This window comes from Acinonyx jubatus, chromosome B3 (assembly GCF_027475565.1).
Source record: "Acinonyx jubatus isolate Ajub_Pintada_27869175 chromosome B3, VMU_Ajub_asm_v1.0, whole genome shotgun sequence".
In the NCBI taxonomy this organism is placed as follows: Eukaryota; Metazoa; Chordata; class Mammalia; order Carnivora; family Felidae; genus Acinonyx; species Acinonyx jubatus.
Genome location: NC_069386.1, coordinates 113379543 through 113405652, shown reverse-complemented (window position 1 = coordinate 113405652; position 26110 = coordinate 113379543). Strand labels below are relative to the sequence as shown.

The 26110-nt window shown below is 47.5% G+C and overlaps 1 protein-coding gene across 3 annotated transcripts in view; it reads right to left on the bottom strand.

Moving 5' to 3' along the window:
* SMOC1 (SPARC related modular calcium binding 1) overlaps positions 1–26110 on the bottom strand; it is a 157005-nt gene that overhangs the window by 32572 nt on the left and 98323 nt on the right. For 2 of the 3 annotated variants that reach the window (XM_027066042.2, XM_027066041.2), the window contains exons 4-7: positions 20110–20209; positions 17936–17983; positions 3573–3662; positions 1508–1588 (exon numbers count right to left, since the gene is read on the bottom strand). In XM_027066042.2, the coding sequence (XP_026921843.1) occupies positions 1508–1588; positions 3573–3662; positions 17936–17983; positions 20110–20209 (319 nt within the window). The remainder of the gene's footprint in view (positions 1–1507; positions 1589–3572; positions 3663–17935; positions 17984–20109; positions 20210–26110) is intronic. The other variant, XM_027066043.2, reaches the window with a different exon arrangement.

Here is a 26110-nt window from a genome sequence, read left to right as displayed (position 1 = left end):
AAAGATAGGTACTTACCGTTTATCCTGCACTTACTATCACTTAGCCAGGCATTGGTTAAGTTCCACACAGACAGTAACTCAGCTAACCTTTAACCACAGTCCCCTGAGGGAAAGATCATAATCCCAGATGAGAACTGAGGCTGGGGGGGGGTGGGGTGGGATTATGCGCCTTGACTGGGTCACTCACTAAGTGTCGGAGCCAGGAAGTGAATGCAGGTTTTGCCGATTCCAACGTCTATGCTTTAACCATGGCACGATTGTGTCAAAGACTCTGGCCCACAGGATTCACAAGGTCTTCTTCCCACCCCACCATCCCATACCTCCATCTTTGATAAAAAAGGGAACCAGAGGGGCGCCTGGGTGGCTCAGTAGGTTGAGCGTCCGACTTCGGCTCAGGTCATGACCTGTGCTTACAGCTCAGGGCCTGGAGCCTGCTTCGGATTCTGTATCTCCGTCTCTCTCTGCCCCTAACCCATTAGCATTCTGTCTCTGTCTCCCTCAAAAATAAATAAAACATTAAAAAAAAATTAAAAAAAAAAAAGGGAACCAAACACATGTAGCCCAAGTCACAGAGAAAATCAACCAATGCTGTACGGATCTACCTCATGGGCTAACTCACTTCATGCACTCAAGTTTCCCACTACCACCTTTAGGACAAAGCTGGCATACAAATAAACCTAAAGGGGGCCAATGAGAGCCCACTCATTAATTAATGGTCTTGTAAAACTGCCCATCAGTTCAAAGGCATGTGTCTTTTGTTTATAGACCTTGATATCCATAAGGAAAAAATGATATGGCTGAAATGAAATTCACCAACCAGGCATAAATTATGCAGAGGGGCATTTCTCACAATGAGGTCTTAGGCTAAAAGAAGGATGATTTCCCCATGATAGAGATACAGATTGGGTTTGTTAATACATTTTCCTGTTGGTGGACTTCTGGTCTTTACTGATGGTAGATGAACTTTATTGCTTTTGTCTTCATTGATGATCAATGAACTCTACAAGTGAGTCCTACAAATCTAATCACCCTTCAAAAATTATCACCTTTCCACAAGGGGTTCAGCCAGCACCAAAACTTGACCACTCATAAGACCCTCAAAAGATCATATCAGAAAATACATGACTGTAAGCAGCCATTTTGAGCCTTAAAAAACGCACAGAAGCAAGTCTCTTATGGCTTGAAGTCCAACTTTTCCATGCCAGGCCATTTTTAAAAATTCTCTGCCTGGCATATAAAGAGCCACTTGAAAGTATTAAAACATGTAGTCAAAAGATTTTTTTGCTAAAAGGATCAAATACTCATGAAAGACGATCCCTGACATACTAACTGAAGAAAATTAAAGTTGGAGGGGATTAACTCGTCTAATCTCATTTTATAGCTGTCGAAATTGAAGATAAGACAGGTTAAAGGACTTGCCCAAGCCCACACAACATGTAGTTGTGGAGTAACCACAGGGCAACCACAGGCGAATCGGCATGTATACAATCCCAGGCAGATCATTTACCTGAATTTCTTACATTGGTGTTGTTCAGTTTGGAGTCCTTGATTACCAAGTGCTTAATCCATAGAGTGGGGGCCGTAATTTCTGAAAAAAAAAAAAAGAAGAAGAAGAAGAAGAAGAAGGGAGAAAATAAAGTCTGGGCAAAGGGAGTAGATAACTTGTAGTGCAGCCCCCAGATTTCAGGAGCTTTTTCTGAAGCCTGGGGCATCAAGGCTTGGAGCTTTCTCCCTCATTCCACATCCACTTTGTCCCAATGCCCTCTCCCTTCTCAGTAAGGAAGCTCCTCTACCCGCCAGCTCACAGGAGCCAACGAGGGCCTCCCATACTCAGAGGCAGAGTGGTCTAAGTCCAGAGGCGCTGAGCCGCTCCATCCAGGAATAAAAATATTATCCCAGGAGGTGAGGAGCATGGGCCCAGCCAAGTCTCTCTCAGCTGCTTCCCTGGAAGAAGATTTAAAGGGGATAAATCAACAAACGAATGCCAAACAAACCACAGAGACCATTTTGGAGGAAATGGCTGAGCCACAACAGATTTCAGCTTGCTGAGACTCTGTTCCACATGGGAAGGAAAGTGATGAGTCCAACGTGTGCATCAATACCTTTCCTAATGGATTCTCACTGAACAGAGGCTGAATCCCTCCATCCAGAGAGCTTGGGGGAACCTCTAGGGCCTTCAGGGCTTGGGTCGCTCAGTGGACAAGTGGTATGGGAATCAGGAGAACCCTGATCAACTTTAGAGTCATGAAGTCTTCAGTGGGATTGTTGGGGCGATCTCCCAAGGTGACACGGTCTCCACCTCCCACCTGATCCCCCAGGATCCCAGACCTGCCAATAATCCAGGAGATTTGTGGATCACAGAAACATCTGAATTTCTAGGCATGAACACACATATGTTCCACTAAATGACCAGTTGTAAAGGACAGCTCACATTCAATCCTATCTAGAGCTGAGCCTGTGCTAGAGACATCCCTAGCCACAGTACCAACCAATGGCATAATTTCTTTTTACTCCTGTCTCCCTGTCCAGTCTCGTGATTTAGGCCTGGATACACTCAGCCGAAAGCTGCTCAGAGGTCGCTGCATGTTGCACTCAGAGTCAAACCTCATTGTCAGACTTTCTAGAAATTGCACTCTGCCAAGCTTCCTGCTCTTCTTCATGGGAACTTGGAGTACACAGCAAAGCATCCTGAAGAATGCAGGCCAGGAGCAACCAAGCTCAAAGAGAGGCCAGCCTTCTGTACTCCACACCTCACCTGTCATTCCTCATACCTCCAGGGACATCCAGCCTCTATCTTGCTACCAGCCACACTATTTCTCTTGCCCTAGAATTCTCTTCTTACAAATGTCTTGACTCAGCTCTCACGGTCCAACTTAGCTAAACCAGGTCCACTAACCAATCCCTTTCCCCCTACTTTCCTACAATACCCCATCCCCACCATATGCTCCCCTCCCCACCACCCCAACTACAATGCCCTGATTCTTCCCATCTCCTTTCAAGATCCAGTCCACGTTCCATCTCTTGACACAGTCTTTTCCCAGACCATGGTGATCTCTTTCTCCCTTAAATGTCCATTATAATAAAAACTGAGACCGTGTAATTTAACACATAAAGTTCTCTGATAGTTGCCATTGTCTTGAGAGCAAAGGCTTCATCTCATCTAATCCTCCATCGTCCCCCACAGGCCTAGCACAACGCTGGGCACAGAGAAGGAACTTGTAAGTGTCGGTTCATCTACTGAAGGGACAGTGCTGGCCTGTCTTTCTCAGCCATGGCTCCTTGGTCTTGGCAGCTCAAAGGGTCCATCCAGGCTGTGTTATTGTTGGACATCAGCAGCCAGGCAGGAAGCCTGGCTAGAACAGAGGACCTTTCCAGAAGTAGAGAGTGTACCAGTTCCTGGGAGGATTTGCATTTTTTAAAAGGTTAAAACAACCCAGACTAAACTGGGAAAAAATTGAAATTAAAAAAGAAAAAACTAATAATAAAGCTTACACAAACATCCAAAGAAAGGATGTTCCTCAAATCTAAACACGGGTGGGAGAATTAGAGTCATAAGTAATAAAAGAGCTTACCATCTCCATCGAATACTGGCTGAGTCTCCATCGTGGGTGTCGGCTTAGACCCGTCATCTGAATTGAGGGTTAAAAAGAATCGAAAAGAGACTACCATTATTGAGGTAAATACTATCTACTCTCCAGCACTGTTGAATGGTTGGGGTTTGCACATGGCCCGGCCAAGTCCCAGTGAAGAGACCAAAGAGAAAGGAAAGATAGAAAGCAAGAACAGGAAGGAAAAAAGAACAACAGAGACACGCCAAGAGTAAGACAAACCCAGCTGTGTGTTCACCATTCCAGGGGAAGGACAAAAGGGAGCTCAACTGTCATGGCTTTGGAGGGTCCTCCCTCACTAACCTGCATGTACCAGCATGATGACTCTGTCAGCCCTGGTCCTCCCCGCAGGAAAACTGAGGTGGGGGGCAGGCATCTTCCCCAGCAGCCCTGGGTTTTGCCCAGGCAGGTTAGGATAAGGTTAGCATACTTGGTGGCATAAAATTCTGGTGTCCCTAGTTCCGTCCTGCCCTCTTATGAACGGTACCAGCATAGTACCTAGTGGCCCTCGTTGAAGAGCTTCAGGAAAACACCAGACCGTGGTGCTATTCCCTCTTGAACACCTAGCTATTTCTCTGGCCTCACCTAAAAGGGAAGAGAAGGGCAGGAGGGCCCATCCTGTCTCCAGGATGCCAAAGTGAAGAGAATCAGGAACCCTTAGAACATTTTTTTAACTGTGAAACATCATGCCCTCCAATTCCCAGTGAGGTGGGGGCAAACAAAATGGAAGGGGATGTGGGAAACTGCACCCTGGATTTGTTCTGAAATTTGTACCAGAGATGATGGGAGCAGGAGGTGCCCAGTAACAAAACGCTAATCTACATCATTCCAGCAACATTGGCAGCTCCCTGCGGGGCAAGACCCTCCGTGGGTCAGGAGCGAGTGTAGACTTTACCCACCTTTCAGAACTCTTGAGTTTTTTTCATCAAGATCCCCAACCTTAGTGTCGGGCAGTGTCTCTCAACTTCTTTTCATTATCGCCCACCTAGACCTTCTCTCTCTCTCTCTCTTTTTTTTTAATCATCTACCTAATGAACTATCAATAACACAGGTACACTGTGTTTCTGTTGATGTGGTGTATGTATAGCTGTGCTTTCTATGTAAAAAGAGCAAAGAGTTCTTTTTCCTCCTGCCGCCCCCAATCCATTTTCACCTGCTTGGTATCTCTGCCCCCATTGAGAATGCATAGATGAGAGATTTCTCTGTGTTCTCCCTGGGCGGGGGTGGGGGAAGAAGAACCCCAGGGTCTCAGGCAGTGTGATGATTACACCATCCCCCAGAAATCTTCTACAACTGAACACTCTATTCTCCAAGCATCGACTATTTTGTTGTCATTTTATTCAATCAGTCATTTATTTCTATTTGCTTGCTTGTTTTGCCAATGGCTCTTATTTTTAAGCTTTCGGTTTTGTTTGTTTATTTTAGCAGAAGAATAATTCACATGCAGTATTGTATTCGTTTCAAGCCTACAGTAAGGCTAGTGACTGTCACCACACCAAGTTGTTACACTATTATTGACTATATTCCCTATGCACGTTACATCCCCGTATCTTATTTGTTTCATAACCAGAAGGTGGTACCTCTTAATCCCCTTCACCTATTTCATTAACTATGGAGAATGCAAGTTCTCAGATAGTCTCTGCGACGCCAGTCAGATCACCCATAATAACAACCCTCCACCATTTGGAGCTCCCGAGACCTTTGGCCGACTTCCCTGCATCTTATCAAGGAGGGAGGAAGAACACAGAGTTCTGATCCCTTTCTTGCACCAACAACCCACGCTTGGTATCTTAAGACTGGAGAGCTATAGAGACCCTAATCGTGGCTGGAGGCTGAGGCCAGCAATCCGACAGTTGTGTGACACCTGACCCTGCTACTATTCCCCTGTGCTGACACCAAGACCCCACTCCGACAGGGGCCAAGGCGATCCCCAACTATGTGACAATCATTCCAAGGAATGAGATATAGCAGAGGGAGAGGAGTTAACTAGCTGGACATCTTATTTGCCTCACACTGGAGTCCTGAACAGGCATCTTTTGATGCAAAACTGTGGAAGTTTGATCTGGAAGTCGTTGAGGGAGAATAAACACAGAGCAGCACCACACAATGTCATTTTGTTTAAGAGCATCACTTCCCCTGACTCTATTAACACCTCTTTCCATTGAATTCAATGAGCCACTGAATGAAGTCTTTTGGCAGCTGCAATGCACATTTGGTTGCTCCTGCCGGATGCAGAGTTCACAGTCTAAATAGCCTAGTGTGGTGTGCTCAGCCTCTCCACACCGGGTGGCTTCACTTTAGAAGTCTTAAGGGCAACAAAGGGAAAGTGAGAAATCAAACATTCCCAGGAGGACAACGGTGAGAACCCAAGTGAAAAGCGGTTCATGCAGCATTTTCATATTCAACTAAAATCCTCCCGTATTCCAAGAGCTGTAACTCTCTCTGCAGCAGGATAAGAGAAAGCATTCTGCTTATTTCGCCCGTCATCCAGATGAGAGTCTGGGACTGCCCATCTGGTGTAGCAATCAGCAGAGGTCTGTTGCTCGAGGAGAGGAAGAAGTGTTTCCAGTCTCCCGGGGGAAGTTCTGCACTTCTGCAGGCCAAGGACCTCCCCGATTACCCAGATGCAGGCCCAGAGCCCACATCGCATGAAGCCACGTGCAGGGAGTGGATCTTCCTGCAGCGTAGGGTCACCAAGGGTGAAGAGATACAGCTGCGCTGCCACAATGGAGGCCCTAGATGGAAATCTTTATGAAGTGAGAAAAGACAAAGTGCCCTGCCGCCAGGAGAGCCACCTGTGAAACTCAGCTGCCCAAAGGCTGAGAAGCCAAGCCAAAGCCAACAGGACCCTCTGACCATCATCTCCGGGCACCTGGGCACCTGGCTTCCAACCCAGCAAACAAGCGCACCCTTCTACCAAACATAGGTCCAAGGCCTGGGTCCAAGGTCCACATCAGTGCTGCTTCCTGGCAAGCCTTGGGACAATACCAGGTCCCACACTGGGCCCCGGGGAGAGGGAAAAGCTTCCACTCAATTCCCCAGTCTCTAGTGGGGTCACACTCCAGATTCTGGCTTTACATCCCATAAACTGAAAACTGAACCCTGCACTTTTCTTCTCTGGGCAGGGATATCCTCTTCTAAAAATGAAGTATGCCTGCCTTCCCAGTCTCAGGATACTGTGCAGGAGTAAGGACTTTAAAGGCCTTAGGACACTAAGTATGAGCAAGGACTTTAAAGGTATAAATACCACGAGAATAAACCATTTTATCCAACCACTTACTTTTAAAATTGGATTTACAGAATTAAAATCCTATCAAAGTTTTTAATTAAAAAAAATAAAGTAAACCTTACAACTCAGTTAGAAGATGAACAGCCTAATTTTAAAGTGGACAAAATATTTTAATAGACATTTCACCAAAGAAGATGCATGGACAGCTAATGGATACATGAAAAGATGCTCAACGTCACTAGTTGTCAGGAAAATGCAGATTAAGACCACAATGAGGTGCTACTATGAACCTGCTAGAATGGCTAAAATTTTAAAAAATAGAAAATACCAAATGTTGGCAAGGATGCGGAGAAACTGAAACCTTCATTCATTGCTGTGGAGTAGCCATGTTGGAGAACGGTTTGGCAATTTCTTTTTTTTTTAATTTTTTAAAAAATGTTTAAAAAAACATTAGACACAGAATCTGAAGCAGGCTCCAGGCTCTGAGCCATTAGTACAGAGCCCGACGCAGGGCTTGAACTCACGAACCGTGAGATCATGACCTGAGCCAAAGTCAGACGCTTAACAGACTAAGCCACCCAGGTGCTCCTGTTTTTGCAATTTCTTTAAAATGTTAAACATAAACTTATCATTCTACCAGACATTCCACTCTTGAGAAGCCAACCAAGAGAAAGAAAAACATGTCCACTCAGAGGCATGTATGCCAATATCCATAGCAGCATTATGTGTATAGCCTCAAACTGGAAACAATCCAAATGTTTGTCAACTGGCAAACACATAAACGAATGGTGATATATCCAGATGATGGAATATTAGTCAGCAATGAAAAAGAATGAATTACTAATACGTGTGACAATATAAACCTCAAAAGCATTATACTAAATGAAAGAAGCCATAAGCCATGTGCAAATACTACATATTGTATGATTCCACTTCTATGAAATGCCTAGTAAAGATCAGCCCATAGAGATAGACAGCAGCTGTGTAGTTGCCTAGGACTGGAGGAGGCAGTGGGTTATAACTATAAATGGGTACAAGGTTTCTTTTTGGAACGATGGAAATGTTCACCAGTAACGGCTGCACAATGCTCTGTGCTAAATCCAGTGAACTGGACGTTTATGATGGGTAAATTTTATGGCATGTAATTATGCTTCAATAAAGCTGTTAAAACAAAAGCGGAGGTAGTGCTGTTATTTCAGTGATTCTTAATCTGGGTGGAGACCCTCCCATGTACTTTAAAGAAAAACGTATCTGAAATCTCAGTTTACATATATGCAGAGGACGATGTGATGCCTGATGCTCATTGTCGGTGGTTCTTTTGGACCTCAAATAGTTAAGACTTTAGTTCTCTTTAATACCACAATACTCTTCCAGAACAAGGAGAAAAGGAGAGAACACTGGAAAAAAAAAAAAAAAAAAGCCAATTCAAAGATTATCACTTTTCTTCCAGGCCAAAAAAAGAAAAAAAAAAAAAGTAAGTTTGGAAACACGAAAAAAGTAAAAAAATAAAACAATTAAAAAAACAAGGCAAGCTTACACGAATGAATGAATGAATGAATGGGGCAAACCTGACAGAGCATCTCAAGGATAACATCAAGATCAGCAATAATGGTACCACATTTTGCAACACTCAAGTTTTTGGCAGGTGGTTTTCCCCATCTGTTCTCACCACTGGCCAGCACAGAGGAAGCCACCAGGCAGATAAAAAGAGATCGAGTCTTGGGGATAGAAAGTGATGTGCTCAAGCCCCAAAGGAGTGAGCAGCAGTGGAAATGGCCCAGCCCCAGAGCCCTGGCAATTTCTTCAACCCCCAGCCATGCCTCGGCCTCGAGGTGCGGCCCCAGAGAGTTACAGCCCCACACGGGCTCTGCAAGGCTGTCCAGACAGTGGGTTTGTGTGACAGCATGATTCCTTGCCCTGCGAGAAGGCCTGGCCCACGCACAGACAGCTGGAAGTCACTTCGACCCCCGATGACACCGTTCAAAGCCTCCTCTGTTTGGCTTTTTGATTCCTGATTGACACTCGCTGGCAAGTGGAGATAAATGCGGGCTGAGGACAATGTTGATCCGCTCTGACTATTCTCAGCGAAAGACTTTTCAGAATAACAAACAAAACAAAACAAAAACTCAAAAACATTGGTGTGCTTAAGGGATTGAATAGAGCCCAAGAGGTCCAGGGAAGCAGGGCCGCGCCTTTCAAGGCGCTGGCAAGTCCATTGAGGAGTTAATTGTTTGGGTGTACAATGAGTTTATTCTGACCACATACAAAGAGCTTTCTCTTCCAGGTCCTTCAAAAGCAAATGTGTCAAAGGGGCCAGAGGAGGAATCTGTATTAATGGCATCTCTTGGGGTCTCTGAGACTGAGGAGCCTTGGAGAATGAAGAAAAAAGAAATCACCACCCCCCTCCTGAGATTCGGAAGGTCTCTCAGTAATCCCAAGTCCCCCTTGGATTCTTGGGCTCTGCCCAAACCATGTCCATCACGGGTCACGCTCCCTCTTGAATTCTTTTTAGGCTGCCTTTGGTCATCTTTTCCAAAGACACAGAGATAAACTTCAGCCTGGTGGAAGTACTGGAAGGTTCGCGCTTTTGAAGGGACCACATTTACACCAGAGCCACCAACCCCTTCAGTGTGTGACTCAGAGACCTTGTGTAGAAGTTGAAATGATGTAATCTGGGCATCACAGGGTGACAACAGTGCCTGTTTGCGAAAGTCCTGTAAGGCACTGGCCCAAATCATACCAGGAGGAGGATGGAATTTTAGTCAACCTCAACATTTCCTAAGATGCATATCCCATGACCACAAGGCTCAGAAATGTACTGTGAGCTTTCCTAATCCTGACCTTTGAGAACAGAGGTTATCTGGGCCCTTCAGGTCCTTTCCAGAGCAAGAGATCAATGTTTTGCATTCCATCTACCCACCTGCACACTCCCTCCCAAAAGAAGTAAAAACAAGCTTAAAGTGGTCTTTTTGCAAACAATTCCCTAAGTCCTCAAGCTCCACATTCCCATGAATAAGAGTAAAAACATGATGCTGGTGGAAAAAATAGACCAGACATGGAAGAAGAAGAGGAGAAAAAGGAAGAGGGAGTGGAGCGGGGAGAGCGGGGAGAAGGAGCCACCAGTGGCAAAGTGAGTTCAGAGCTGGGTGCACAAAGAGAACTGTGCTGATTTTTTTAACTCTTTATTTTGAAATGATGATGGGTTCCCAGGAAACTGCAGAAATAATACAGTATGTTTCACCCAGTTTCCCCAAGGGTAACATATTTATAGTTAACATAAATATATAGGTAACCTGAAATTATATAGGTAACCTCATTATTGTACAGTATCAGAGTCAGGGCATTGATACTGGTGAAATCCACAGAGCTTATTCACACTCCACCAGTTTTACACGTACTCATTTGTGTATATGTGTGTGTGTCTGGGGGGGGGTGTGTAATTCTATGCAATTTTATCCATGTGCGGATTCGTGTAACCACCATCAATAAAACACAGAACGAATTCATCACCACCAAGATCTCCCTCTACTATCCCTTTATAATCACGCTTCCCTTCGTGCACCCCATCTCTCACTCCTGGCAACCACTAATCCTTTCTCTGTCTCTATAATTTTGTCCTTTCTAGAAGGTTCTCTAAATGGAATCATGCAGTATATGACCTTTGGAAATCAGCTTCTCTCACTTCGCATAATGCCCTTGAGATCCATCCAAGCCATAGTTGTGCATACCGACGGTTTATTTCCTCCTATGGCTGAGTCGTATTTCCTCCTATGGCTGAGTCGTACAGACACCATTGTGTTTCACCCACTGAAGGATGCCTGCGTTGTTTCCCTCTTTGATTACTACAGGTAAAGCTGCCGTGATCGCCCCCGCACAGGTTTTTGTGTACACGCAAGTTCTCTTTTCTCTGGAATAAATGCTCAGGAGTGCAATTGCCAGACTATATGGTAAATGGATGTTTAGTTCTTTACTTTGTAAAGAAACTTCCAAGGTATTTTCCAGAGTGGCTGTATCATTTTGCATTCTTACCAATAATGAATGAAGGACCCAGTCTCACCACAGCCTTTGGTACTGTCACTATTTTTTATTTTAGCTCTTCTAACAGGTGCACAGTGATACCGTATCATGATCTTACTTTGCATTTCTTTTTGGTTAATGATGTTGAGCATCTTTTCTGTGTGTTTATTTGCCCCTGCATAGATGCTCTGGTGAAATGTCTATTCGTGTATTTTGTTGAGTTTCTGAGAGTTCTTTACATGTCCTAAATAGAAGTCCTATGTCATATATGTGGTTTGTAAGTATTTCCTCCCAGTCTGTACTTTTTTTTTGTTCTCTTAACAAGATCTTTCAGAGCGAGTTCTTAACCCCAATTAGGTCCAATTTGTCAATTTCTTAGATCATGTGTTAGTTGTTCTAAGACACAAAAGCTCTAGGTTCACCTAGCTGTGATTTCTTCTAAAAGTTTTAAGAGTTTTTACATTTTACATTTCGGTCCGAGGTCCATTTTGAATTAATTTTTGTATAAGTTGTGAGGTTTGGGGTTTTCTGTTTTTGCCTATGGATGTCCAGTCACTGTGGTGCCTTCTACCTTGGAACTACCTGTACACCTTAGTCATGTCAGTTGGCCACAGAAGTGCAGGCCTGGGTTCTTTGCTCTGTTCCATTCATCTCTGTGTCTATCCCTTGGCCAAGGCCACACTGTCCTGATTACTACAGCAGTATAAGTCTTCATCAGAGTACTAGGACGTCAACTTTGTGACATTCTGAAAAAGGCAAAATTATGGAGACAGTAAAAAGATCAGGGGTTGCCAGGAATGGGGAGTGGGGGTGAAAAGGCATATACAGGCAGAGCACAGAGGATTTTTAGAAGAGTGAAGCAACTCTGATACTATAACGGTGGATATATGTCATTATACATTTGCCCATTCCCATAGAAAGTAAAACACCAAGAGTGACCCCTAATGTAAACTATGGACTTTGGGTGATAATGATGTGTCAGTGAAGATTCACTAATTGTAACAAATGTGCCACTCTGGTGCAGATGTTGATAATGGGGGAGGCTGTGCCTTTATCGGGACAGGGGCTATATGGGAAATCTGTGCACTTTCCTCTTAATTTTGCCGCGAACCTAAAAGCGCTCAAAAAAAAAAAAAGTCATTTTTAAAATAGGAAATGAAACAAACATATCTAAAAGGGGAGAGGTCAGAGCATTTGTTCAGAAGAACACAGGGAAGTATGAGTTGGAAATTCATAACAGGACATGGGGGAGTAAAGCACTAAAGATCTCTTTGTTTAAAAAAAATCAGATAGAATGGTCCCTCCCACGTAATTTTTCATTTCAAGATTGTTTTACCTCTTCTAGCTCCATTGCCTTTCCGTAGAAACTTTACAACAAGCTGCTTTTGAATCTCAGTTTTCTTTCAGCAGTCACAAAATTGAGAGAGGAGGACCTGAGAGCCGCCCCTCCCCTGGGAGCTCCATGGCGCTCAGAGCTGGCGATAAGTGGTTCAGACGTGGTCCTGAGGCCTTTGCACCCACTGGCTGAAATCCCTGCCTCTATCCAGGTTGCTGGGCCATGCCTGGAACTGAACTCACTCAGTCAAGGGACAGTGTAGTCTCGATGGCCTGACAATTTCTGAGCCTTCACCTGCACTCCGGGGGGTCCCACAAAGGCACCAGGCAGAGGGATCAAGACTTGTGAGTGGGCCATGCTCATCCCAGGCAGCCTCCTCCGAGGGCCTTTCCTGAGAGGCTCTGGCCATGGGAACTACCAACCAGGGCTGCTTGAAGGGGTCACCTGCTTTGCCTCCCTGCCCAGGTGACAGCTTCCCAGCATCTAGACGTCTGTGCTCCCTGGGAGGCTTTACCTCCATCTGAAGATAACCTCTGTAAGAAGAGGCTAAGAACCATTAGAATGGTTCCACAGGGTAAGGCCAGGACTCTCATCATGTTACTTGTCACTGGGTCCTCAGTGACTGCAACGAGCCTGACACTTAGGAAGCTCTCAATAAATATCTGCTGAATAAAAGAATAAGAAGCCAAGTAGATACCCCGAAGGTTACTAGTAACACCAGGGACTCATAAGGATCTATGACTAGGAGGCTTTTCCAGATGCCTAAACCCCATTTCCTCTCCGGTCCTCGGAAGTGGGGATATGGCAGGGATTCAAACTCTTTGTTTAGTAGCCTCCACACATAGCTTTCTTTCAGAGACCCCAGAATAGGGACTGAGACGGAGGGCCGGGATTGAGTGCCATGAGCCAACTGGGGGGTGGGGCAGGAAAGAGATACAGCACACGCATGAGCACTCAAACACACCCAGGCACACCCCTCTGCAACCGAACCCCACAAAGCCGGTACACGGAGGTGCCAGGCTTGGTCAGGGCGGCTCGGGACACCAGCAAACAGCGGCCAACACACATGCAGAGAGCAAAACACTGCCTCTCACAGGCCTGGAGCTGCCGAGGCACAGTTCTGTTTCAGCAGGCACCGAGGCACAGTTCTGTTTCAGCAGGCACCGAGGCACAGTTCTGTTTCAGCAGGCACCGTATCAGAGAGAATGCTTCTCCCTGGGGAAATCTGATGTGAGCAGAGGCCCGACCCCTAGAGGTCAGCAGCTGCCCGTCTCCAATCAAATCCAGCCCCAGACGGTGGGCAGTCAGACTTTTGCCATCTGATGACAATGCCGACAGGTCGGCTATTGACCCAGCCTCTCCTTAAGTGCTGGGGGAAGAGAAAAGAGAGGTAGCTGGGAAGAGGTTAAAGTCATCTGAGCAGGAACGATGCTCCGCTTGTGGAATGTTCTGAGACAGCCAGCCTCGCACACCTCAGCTAGGCTCAGGGCGGCGAGGTGAACCTCCTTTAGGTGTGCCGACCACAGGAGGGCCGAGGCTGGAGGCCACACAGTCCCCTTTGTCTGGGGACTGCCAGACTCTGCCCTAAGCACATCCCTCAGCCCTGAATGAGAGCTCTGCTTCATCCACCACCGCAGTGATAGGTCCTCTGAGCCAGCACCAACCTGTAGACCAGGCTCTGTGAAAGATTCTAAACACTGAGATGCAGAGAGGGACCCACGACAAATAACTGTGACTCACTGTTTACTGAGAGCACACAGTATGGGGCAGCTCAGGGGGGATAACAAGTCTCCACAAATTAAAGGTGGGTTGGGTTTTGGGAGTACTGCCCCTCTCCAACACTGGCTTGACAAGTACAGAAGTCTGTGCAGAAAATGTAGGCAGAGCCTGCTAATGTTTTCATTTTTCTCTCACTTTCCTTAAACAGCTAAATCCTAGACCTCTTACAAGTAGGAAATACTCAAACTGCAGAAAACTCCTGACAGCCCTCAACTTTCACTCGCTGTGCACAGAAGCACCAGCCCGGGATCTCCGTGGTCTTGGGTGCACAGAAGAAAGCTCCCAGAGAACTGGCAGAAAGAATTTTACAAATGCTCTCCGGCCCTCACCCCCTAGAGGCTGAGTACTCCCCTCCTGCACCTCACAAGCAATCAAGCCCAGGACCAGTCCCTGACTCCGTATTCAGCAATCCTGGAAGCTCCCCCAAATCGTCCACTTTCATTAGCATCAAGACCCCAGAAAGAGGCACCTCGGGAAAATCTGCAAGCCTTGGTTGGCCGGGAAAATCTGCTCTGGGTAAATTCATGATCTCTAAACGCATTTTGTCTCCCAGCCTCTGCCCAGCTGTCCTTCGACCTGCTTCGGTTGAAACCAAAAATTTATCTCTACCTCAACTTCTGCGGCCTCCAACTGTTTTAGCAGCAGATTGTCAGAGCTCAAGGGCGGCCTTCTTCCTCTCTTCTGATAGTCCTCTGAGGCACCAATAACACACATGTGGAGGCACGTGTGCCCCCCCAGCTCCCCCTTGCCCCCCTCCCCCCCACCGCATCACTCTTCAAGGGCAAGGACCAAAGGAGAAGAAGGGGAGGGGAGCCAAGATGGGAGTGCCCCAGATCAATGGATATTTGAAACTCAAACACATGGCCCAGGACCTACACTGCACGTGTTAATTACCACACATGTGCCCATAAAGGGGTCCGTGAAACACAAGGGGCCCAAAGAACAGAGCGAGGAAAGGACATTCCAAGGGATTAAGTAAATAGTCTGAAGTTCTGACCCTCCTCCCCTCCCAGAGCACGTGCATCTGGGTAAGATAACAGCGCCTCCCTCCCTCCTTCCCCCACTTCTCCCCTCGGGCCTCACACCTGTGGACCCAGGAGCCGCAACCCAGGCCTCCTGTCTGGGCCAGCCGCCTGTGACCCGCTACCGCCCGGCCTCTCTCCCTCCTCCCTACCTCCTGTTATCTCTCTGAGCCTCCTCCCCCAGCCTCCTCTGCTCGGCCTTCTCCTCTTCTCCTCCGCAGGACTAATTCCTGGCTGGCAACCAGACCTTCCTTCTTCGCACAATACACCTTTTCATTCCTTCCAGGCAGAGGGAACCGATCCCTCCGAGCCCTGTCGGCAGAGCGGGCTCCAAAAGGCAAGAGGGCGGGAGAGGAAAGGTTGGGCCTGCGCCTCTCCCCTCAACCCCCGCTCCCCGCTGCCACCCCCTACCACTCTCACACCCAGACCCGGGGCCTGGCTTGTACCCCTCACTCTGCACAAGGGCCCAGGCCTCGCATCTCTGCAGCAGGCCTCAGGGCCGTGAGCTCCAGCTCCCGGGAGATGCCGTCTAGGAGACCCCACGTGTGGGCACCAGCTCAGACAAGGGGCCTTTGTGTCTTCCCACCTGCTGCCCTTCGGAGCACATTCCATTCTTAAGTGGCAGCCGAGAGAGGGACCTCAGCGGCCGACACAGGATATTACAAATGCCCTCTCGCACCCTGTCCCCCTTCAAACCCCAGCTTCCTGGACAGGTGTGGCTTCAGGTGGCCCTTCCTACAGGTGGCCTGAGCCTGCTTTTCTCTGCACGGCCTACAACAGACAAAGAGGAGAGGGTTAGCACCTATGTAGGTCCTCCAAAGTAGAAGGAAGGAGAGGCTATGGGCAAAAGTCAAGTCTCCAGAGATGAGCGAGTCCTAGCATCCCCCACTGAGCTTCTGCACCACAGAGGAAGCCTCCGCAGAGCCATCTGGGAGGCAGGAACCCATCTGGAGTAGGGGAACAAAATGCTGGAAACTGAGCAACTTGTCTCTGAGAGGAGGCGTCAGACTCTACCCCTATTCCTTGCACCATCCCTGGAGGAATCAGGGTCCCCTGCCCTCTTCCAGCCGGATCACCAGGAGGCCACAATGACCACAGGTCTGTTTCTTTTGTTGCCCATTGGGTGCAAAGCCACATCAACCTGGAAAGTACTTCTCTGTGCGGTTTAAGAACTAAAATCCCATCGTCTGCCTTTCTCAGTGTGGGGGCTTCATGCAGCCTCATGCCCTCAGTTCTCTCTGGTGGGGAAAATCTGGGTGGTATGTTTTGCACGATTGCCAAGCGTTTTTTCTACTACCACGACCTCATGCCTCAGGATAGAGGCGATGTTCCTGAAGTCTTTAGCTGCAACAAGCAAAATTAAAGGCAGCTCCCCTTTCCAACTCCAGCAAACTATAGACGGGCACGTGCCATTCACAGGGTTGAGGAGTTCAGGTCTTTGCAGGAAGAATGATTCACGCCCTTCTCCCACTTTCCCACCCAAAAGGGAACCACCAACACACACGGCTACCTCTCCCTGTCCTGGGAGAGACCTAGAAAGGCATTTGCTCCCTTCTTTTTACCCACTTACTCATTCCTGCTTGAGGGAAGGCCCATTAGTCCACGTTTTCTAGTGGTATCACTATGCTCCACTTCTGTGACTTCTCGGAGCACCTGCACTAGAGGGCAGCAGGCTCTCCAGATTCTCGTTTCCCGCAATCGGGCAGGGTGACCTTGCCTCTTCTTCCCACCCCCATGGAATAAGGATTCGGGGCAGGGGGACAGGGTCTTGCCTCAGTCTCCTCGTGACAGCACATGCAGGACAAGCCCGGGGAACCTCACACTGATCCTCTGTAGGCCCGGCTCTCCACGTGGGCATTTACAAACATGAAATTCCCGAGGCCCAGATTCGGATGCAATCATCCCCCATCTGGATTTTACCCAAGAGCCCGAAATGGAGGTTCTAGAGTGCCTGTGCACACAGTGAAATTGATACTTGTTCTGCATGCAGCTACAAGTTGTGTGTGTGTGTGTGTGTGTGTGTGTGGTCCTGAAGGTAAGCGGTGGTGGAGCTTAGTGTCCTCCACGCTGGAAATTATGGTCCGCATATCCCAGGGACCTGTTCCTCATGTCGGCGGCTCCACTAAATAGCACTCAGACAGATGCCTTAATTGAGGTTAGCCACATAATTTGTAGGGCCCAGTGCAAAATGAATATGCAAGGCCCTTTGTTCAAAAGGCGGGAACACCGTGCCATTAAGGGCACTAAACTATAAAGTTTTATCCTCTCTTTCATGGCGTCTCTCTTGACTTGTCGTGGTGTTTTACATTTTTCTATTTGATGTTGTTCTGGGGAAAGCATACTGCGTGCATCACAAAAACCATAGGCCAACAGGGTGACGCGGATGTGCACATGCAGGCTTCACTGTCTTGCTGGACTTAACAAGACACAAGTTTAAAGACAGGATGATTGGGAATCCCAAGACAACGGCTGCCCAGGTGGCAAGCCCGTGCAGCCAGGCTAGTCTTAGCGAAGAAAATCCAGATGGGCTGGAACAATGAATTATTAAGGAGAGTCGGGGAAGGGAAAAAATGTTCAACCGACTTTCCAAAGCAAGAGGGTCAGGGCAGACTTGGACATGCCTGCCTTCATCGTCTTTTTTGGCGTAATGCCGGCTACGTGGTAGCTGATGGACTGAACTGCCCAGGAACCAAGATTCTCAGGGGCCCTGCCAGCTCTGTATGCCGTACTCACTCCCATCCCTCAGAACGCCTGCGAGCTTGGTCCCCACCACGGTACGAGCCTTACTTACCTCCGGTGCTTCTAGGAGGAAGCCCAGAATAAGAATGGAGGTTTTCTGTGGGGGACTTTTAGCTTACACCCAGGCTCCTTCCATCTTGTCTAGAACTCTCCTTGGACTGGCTTTAGAAGCAAACATTTGGATAGAGCATAAAACTCTACTCACCTTTCCTTCCTGAGTTACCCTGGCTCAAGGGCTTGTCGGTGACTGAACCTTGGGCGAAAGGGAAACAAAAACATAGACATTCAGAATGCATTGTGGTTGTTGGTTTCTTTCAAAGAGCTGGCAAAGCCTCATGTTATGAGCGTGTGGTTGGTTATGTATATACATACATTGTATACACGTCTAGGGACATTATATACAAAGCTAGTACATACATACATGTCAAGTGGGGTTTGTTTAACATCAATGTCACTGATATCACAGTACCAGTGAGGTGAACCATGATTTCCAGGCAACAGCCGTGACCAGATTTTTTATAAAACTCCACATCTACATAACTCCCTGGTGAGTAACGTTCCGATAACTGCCCCTCACCTTCGCTCCCCATCTCCCCCAGTTCCCACCACCTCCATGTTCTGAGCCATGTCCACTCAGTAGGGCCAACTGAAAAGAAACCTCTCTTACTGCAAATGCAATGATTCACATCCCTTGCTGGTTAGGGCAGGAAATCGGTGATTTTCCATCTGCATTAAGTAGAAAATTGTTGGCCCAATTGTACTGAATGGGCCAAAATAGTCTGAGGCATGGAAACAATTTTCTAGACGCGGCCTATTCCTCGAGGAGGGGGTGGTGTGTGTGTGTTTGGCCGAACGCTTCGCCCTGCATGTGCTAGGATGCCACGTGCACCCATCCCGCGGTCCTGACCCTGTGGCACCTGTCTTCCTCATGGAACCCACAACATGCAGCGCAGGGGCAGCTCACCCACATAAGGGCATATGCAGAGAGGTCCCACCACCAGGAGAAACAAAGAATCCCTATTTTCTCACTCCATATCATACCCCTTCTCCATATACTAGTTTTGTGAGAATTCAATTATATTCCCCTGCGTGGCCTGTTTCTGGTGCATTTGTTTGCTTTAAATGAAACTTTCCAGGTCATTTGCAAGGAGGGCTCATTCCTGCCCTGCCCCACACCAACCCCAATTAAGGTTTCCAGTTTCCATGTAAACCACAAATAAAGTAAACTTTCCATTTTGGCCTGCAAATCTTGGTTTCCTAATGTAGATGCTCACTGCCCTTTCTTACCGCTCCCTTTATATAGCAGGGCCAGTAGAAAAATGAATACGTTTTATGAAAACAGAAAAACGTTAGGATAGCAGGACTGCTAACCCTTGGAGTTTCCCATAGGTTTTAGAAAAATGTTTTATAATTTGCTTGCACTTAAAAATTAAAAATAACTAAATAAATAAAACCTTATACACAGAGATACAAAGAAATATGAAGCAGCTTGTGGCTGGACAGGCTTTCTTGAATGAGGACTGAGCCACATAGTGAATTAAGGGAGTGACTCCCAAGTCCCCTACTATCTGAATGGAAGTGGAAAGTGTGGAGCTTATATAAATCCAAAATGCACAATCCCACGAGGCTGACCTGAGAGCAAAATGTCTCTATGCTTATAGAGTTTGAAATAGAAAGGAACTTAATTATGCTATGGGCTTATGTAATGGGTCACTAGAAAGCAATGATTCCCTAGCTTGTCTAGTCACCAAAACCACCTGAGAAGCTTTGCGAACATGTGGACTCCAGGTCTCATTCCAGACCTACTGGATCAGACTATACGGGGAGGAGCCTCAACACCTGGGCTCTTTAATTCCCCAGGCACTGCCGATGACAGCCAGAACTGAGGGCCACTGTCATGAAAGTTTTCCATTACTCTACATTACATTTGTCGGGGGCGGGGCGGGGGAGGGCACTCTCCTCTCGTGTGCCCATGACAGACATCACTAGTTGATCATTCAGCCTCTGATGCTGAACCCCCATACAGTCTTAAAATCTACCTCAATAAAGTGCTCCTGAGGCCACCAGCAAGCAGAGCACCCAAGCTAAAAATTTATATGCCATTCTCGAGGGGTCACAGCCGATGCTTGGGAAGAGAGCACTGAACCAGAAACCTAAACTCAAAATAAAGAAATACATACACATGGGCCTCTACGGACCCCATCATCCAGCTGACTGCAGAGCAGCGTGTTCGAATGGAATCCTCCCTGACCTGGAAGAGGGCTCCTAACCACCACCCGTCTTTCAACCAGTTTTCAAAGGTTCCCCCGCGAGAGGCAGGAGACCAGCTAAGGGTCTCTCTCCAGCTCTTTTCTTTCTTCCCGCCCCTCCCTACGGTACCTGAACATACAGGAGTTTTATTCTGCACAGAAGAGCCACTGATGGGCTTCCCATCTGGGGTGACACACCAGCAGTACCCTGTGTAAGTATGGCACTGCACCTGTTCGGGGAAGCAGGGAGGGGAAGAGAACCGTAAGTCTGGCGTCGCCATATCAGCAGTCATCTCCCACCCCTTCCAAGGCGTTGCCACCGTGGCAAAGGAGCTCTTTCCTCCTCTCACCCAGCCTCTGTCCCCACTGTCTATTGCAGGTGGGTCAGTCGGCCAACAACATGGATTATGCGTCTTCTGTGTAATTCCCAGGCACAACCACACAACCTACCTATTTCTTTCTCGTGACTTTGAATGATGAATAGCCTATCTCATACCCAGATATATCCACTTCGTCCTCCCTGTGATGGTTCTCACCAAGACCTGCACATTTTCCCCCCTGAGCACTGGCATACAGCCCCATCCACTCGTAAACAATTCTGGCTGGTGAGCTAATTTGGCAAGTGCAAGTTGGAAATTCACCGCTGCAGGCTGATAAGGACTCTTCGTTAACAGGCATCGACAAGTAGTGAGCTCTTCTTCTTTTTCTAGCTTTTCCCAGCATCCGTTTGTTCATATAGTCAGCCTGCCTACTGATCGGGTGGCACGTCACTAGCAGTTGCCCGCTAGATGACGGGGTTAAGGTAAGAACAAAGCCACTTCCACCTGCAGGTTCTAGAGGCCCCGCTGTAACACTGGGCGATCCACCTCAAGCCTCCATAATCAGGCCCACCCTGTCTAGGAATAGTAAATAAAAATGAGGCTTTTGCCTCATTCAGGGTGACTTTTCTCTCTCTTGCAACAGCCGTCACTCTGTCCATTTCCTCCCACCCCACCCCGCCATCCTCTTTCCCATCCGTTTCCCAACACGGAGCTCCTCTACACAAATCAGGGCATCACCCCCCTGGCTGAAAACCACTCGGTGATCTGCCATTGGATTCAGGATGGAGATTAAGCTCATTTGTGTGGAGCTCAAGGTCCCCCAAGATCTGCCCCCTGCCTATCCCTGTGACCTCATTTTACACCCATGTCTCCACAAGTGCCCTCCACTGGAACCACAGCAAACCCTTTGAAGCCGGCAAACGCCTCACAGGATTTCATGATTCTGAACATTTGTCTGCTCTGACTAGTCAGTGGTCCAGAATACCATTCCCCAAACCATCCCCACCCCCTCCTAGCCCCTTTGTATTCCCACCCTCTTCACGATGCACCTTCTCCACCAAGTGGTCCCCGACTCCCCGCCTTCTCTCCTCTGATCCTCCATACACCCTGGCTCCTTAAATTAGGAGCCCTTCTCTCCCCCTCAAGACTGTGACCTTCCTAAGGCAAGGGATTGCATACTGGTTATTTCTATCTCCTAAGCATCTAGCATAATGTAGGCATCTGATGAGTTGAATAAATGCTTGAATTAACATATGGCCCCGTTCTTGGTCCCCATCAGTTCTAAAAAGGTAGCAGCAATTTAAACAGCCCCACTACTTTAAACATAGACCTCAATGACAGAATGGGTGCCAACTGCAAAGACATTAACATGTGAAAAAAGTGCCTCTGGGGATCAAGGGCATAACTGGAATCAAGGATGGACAGTAATAAAATACACATTGACTGGGGAAGAAGAGAGAGTGTACACGGAAGAGAGATCCGATGGCCTGGGTGAGAAAGGCAGAAAACCGCGGAATGGCTTCGGCTCTTGTGTGTGTACCAAACGCTGTAGTCGTCCCCAAGACCGGTTGTCTGGCTACAGGCCTACCCACAGAAATCAGGGTAAGACCAAGATGGAGGACGTACCAGTATGATGACTGTGTATCAATGAGGTGCTCACCTTGACTGCCCACGTAGAGAAACTACACTCAGTGCCTGTACTCCAGTGCCATTTTCCACTCCCATTTCATCTCGTGGAGCTATCCATAAACTCCATGGCTGCGGTTGCTGCCCTAGATGCTCAACCCCCCGATCAATATCTTGGGTCGAGTCGGTGCTACCCTCTGAGAAAGCTAAGGATGGAATAGGAGAAACCCATTCCTGGGTTTGCATCCGGGTCTGGCCAGTTACAAATGAGGCACGTGACTTAGCTCTTTGAGCCCCATTTATGAAATGGGGATAACGTCGCCAAGCCTGGAGGGCTCTGGCAAAGAAAACAGACAGTGTGAGTCCAGTCCTGGCACGGGAGATGGCTGGATACAAGGTGGCTGCAGTGATGATTGCTCTCAGCTGTGTCAGAAACACCTGGCAAGCCGGCCTCCTCTGGGGCCAGAGCTCCCTTAGTAACCTCCAGAGGCTTCGGTGGGAAACCCTGCTGGAGACTTGGGAGTTTACCCCTCCAGACTCTGTCAGCCCTGCAGGGGACAGTTCCTAGATGATTCCTTGCCCGTGGCAGCATTTTAATGGAGCCTGGCTGGCTGCTTTCTCCTCCCTGGCCAATAATCACCTGTGGAGAAACCAGTCCTCAGGGCTGGGCGGCCACACTGACTCACTCCAAGGCCCCACGGTTCCCCTGGCCGTGGCCGGCCTCCCTCTCTGCGAGGACTCTGTCGCCAAAGTCCAACACTGGAAGTCGTGCCTCTGGCCAAGTGCTGCCTGCCGGGGCTGGATGCTGTGGTCACGCAGGCCCAGGCCATGGAGAATGGCTGGATAAAAGCCCCCTCCTTCTGGGCATGCAGAGTCCCAGCCAGAGCTACTGAGGAGCTAACGAAATGCATGAGTAGGAGGCTAAACCCAACGCTTTGTTTCAGGGGATATAATCTGACCTCTGGGCTGAAGCAGGTCCCCAGGGCCACACGCCCACTGAGTGTGCCCATTGTATCCCTACCGGCATGGGGACGCTGCCTTCCAGCCCCCAGCCAGGCCCACAGGCCCAAACACAGACCCTTTTTCCTCAGGGCCCTCAGCATTTTCCTCAGACCAGGCTCCGGGAATAGACTCCAGATTACAAAATCCTCAGGTTGGGAGGTGCTGCTGAGTCCCAAAGCACTGGACTTGAACAAGGAATTATTGTCACACTCCTCTGAGGCCTGGGGCACGCATCAACGGGCGCTCGGAGGAGCCGAGCGAGATCTCGGGCTGCCGGAACTCAAGAGGCGACCAGCACGGTCACCTCCCTTTGCTCAAGGAGCCCCAAGCTATTCGTGGGCTGCCGGAACTCAAGAGGCGACCAGCACGGTCACCTCCCTTTGCTCAAGGAGCCCCAAGCTATTCGTCCGTGATTCTTCATCGAGGGGCTGCTTGTGAGTTGTCCTGGGGAGTTTTCAAGATGTCTTCTTGAGGAAAAAGAAGTTACAGGGAGACAGAAAGCATGGGTCATGGAGTCAGACGGTAGCCCAGCTTGACTAACCAGCTCCACCACGGAAGCTAACCACTTCTCTTTCCAACCCTCTGCGGCCTGGGTACGTCTCTTCATCAAACCAAGCCTCAGACTGCCCGTGGCTACTTGTAAACCGGAGACCATTGTACTTACTTCACTCGGTGGTTGCGAGAATTAAATTAGAAAAGGTAAATAAAGCACTGAGCTCACATGGTAAATGCCCAGCGAAGCTTAGCGATTTATTTTTATTATCATCGTGTTATTTTTCACCAAACTATCTGTACACTCAAAAAGGGCCCAGCTAGGGGCGCCTGGGTGGCTCAGTTGGTTAAGCGTCCGACTTCGGCTCAGGTCATGATCTCGTGGTCTGTGAGTTCGAGCCCTGCGTCGGGCTCTGTGCTGACAGCTCAGAGCCTGGGGCCTGCTTCGGATTCTGTGTCTCCCTCTCTCTCTGCCCCTCCCCCGTTCATGCTCTGTCTCTCTCTGTCTCAAAAAAAATAAACGTTAAAAAAAATTTTTTTAAAAAAAGGGCACAGCCAGATTCTCTGACGGAAACCAAAGAACATCCTAGTCTGACCAGTCCCAGGGGGAAGAGGTAGTTTAAAGTCAGCAAAAAGTTCGAGAAAGTTTTAGTGGGAGAAGGGAAATTCTGTTTTCATATAGGAACATTCAATTAGTCTCAGAGGAGAGAAGTACAACTTCCTGCAGAAAAGCAACCAGGCTGTAAATTCTGTGGAATTAATGGTTTATATACACACAATCAACATGTAAATTCTACTTAGTTTGGCTTCCTCCCTTGAAAACTTAAAGCTTTAAGTTAATAGGTCATCCCCTTTGTTCCAACTCGCCCCACCCCAGCCTCAAATTAATCAACTCTCATACTTAATTTATGGGAAAATCCGGGGCCAAGAGGAATTGAAAGGTGATTAGCTACTTCTAGTATCTCGCTACGCAGGTTTCAAAGCTCGGGGTCGTTCCAGGCCCAATGGTATTGATAACAAACCATGGGATTTGCTCCTATTCCACTCTGGAGCATCCTGGGAAAGCTGAAATATTAATTGATGGGTCTTCCCTCAGAGACACAAAGTGTTTGCACATCAACCTAAGTGAGGCTACTCACTGCTTAACTATACTGTTGAATGTAACTGACATACTTAATATAGGCTTTTATACACCAAGGATACTGTATATGAACTTCACAGTAACCACAAACCCAAAACCTATAATTGATACACAAAAAATAAAGAGAAAGAAAGCCAAACAGAACACCACAGAAACTCATCAATCACAAAGAAAGAGAGCAAAAGAGTAAGAAAGGAACAGAGAAGAACAAGAAAACAATCAACAAAATGTCAATAAATACATACCTATCAATGATTATTTTAAATGTAAATGGCCTAAATGCTCTAATCAAAAGACACAGAGTGGTGGAATGGGTTAAAAAAAAATACAAAACCCATCTAAATGCTGCCTATAAGAGACTCATCTCAGACCTAAAGACACATATAGACTGAAAGTGAGGGGACAGAAAAATATTTACCACGCAAATGGGAGTGAAAAAAGAAGCCAGGGTAGCGATACTAATATCAGATAAAATAGACTTTAACATGAAGACTATCACAAGAGACAAAGAAGGACATTACATAATGATAAAGACATTAATACAGGAAGATAGAACAACGGCAAATATGTATGCACCCAACACTAGAGCATCTAAATACATAAAGCAAATATTAATGGACATAAAGAGAGAAATTGATGGTAATATAATAATAGTAGGGGACTTTAACTAATCTCACTTGCATCAGTGGATACATCATCCAGGCAGAAAAATCACTAAAGGTACTTTAAAACAGTGTGTTTTAGGTAAGCAAATTTCATCTCTGACTCATATACTTAAATATTTTTGGCAAGAGGCCCTTTGCATAAACAGCCCAATGGTATATTTCAGGTCAACCTCTGTCTAAATTAAGACAAATGTGAAATTATTTTAAGCCTGTTAGTCTTCAACATTAGCCCAACTCCTGGACATCTGGAAGAATGTGGGAGGCTAGCACGCTCAACAAATGCATTTGAGTAACTGAGGAGTACAGAGGAGCAAAGCGAATACCAGCTCACAGGACAAAGCAGACAGGGGACTGAAGGCAAGGACAGCAGTGAGAAAAACAAAGGAGACTAACAGACTACACATATAGACAACTATCACCCACTGCCGCCATGCCCCAAATGGAAAACACCACTTCAGCTTTACGGGGGCTCCTCACTCACCACCAATGATCTATGCATGATCTCACTGGGGCGTCAGGGTCACCCTGTGTGCCAATCCTTTATAGGAGAGGCACACAAAGCAGAAGTTATTTGTTCAAATGTCGCAGCTAGTTCTTAACAGCACAAGAATCTGGAGCCCTGGCTCCCAACTGTTATAAAATTTCAGAATTGAGAGAGCTGGAAAAAAAGGAAAATCTTAATGATCACCAGTGTAACCCAAACATTTCACAGAGGAGGAAACAGGTCCAGAGACAGAGAGGTGGCATGATTGCAGCACCTAGTCCCAGCAGCTGGCAGTCCCCCAGACCTGGAAGGGAGAAGGAGAAAGACGTGACTCCTTGTGCTGGCATCTGAGGGAACTGACAGGGTCTCTTTGTGCCTTGTAATTCTCTGGCATATGGAAC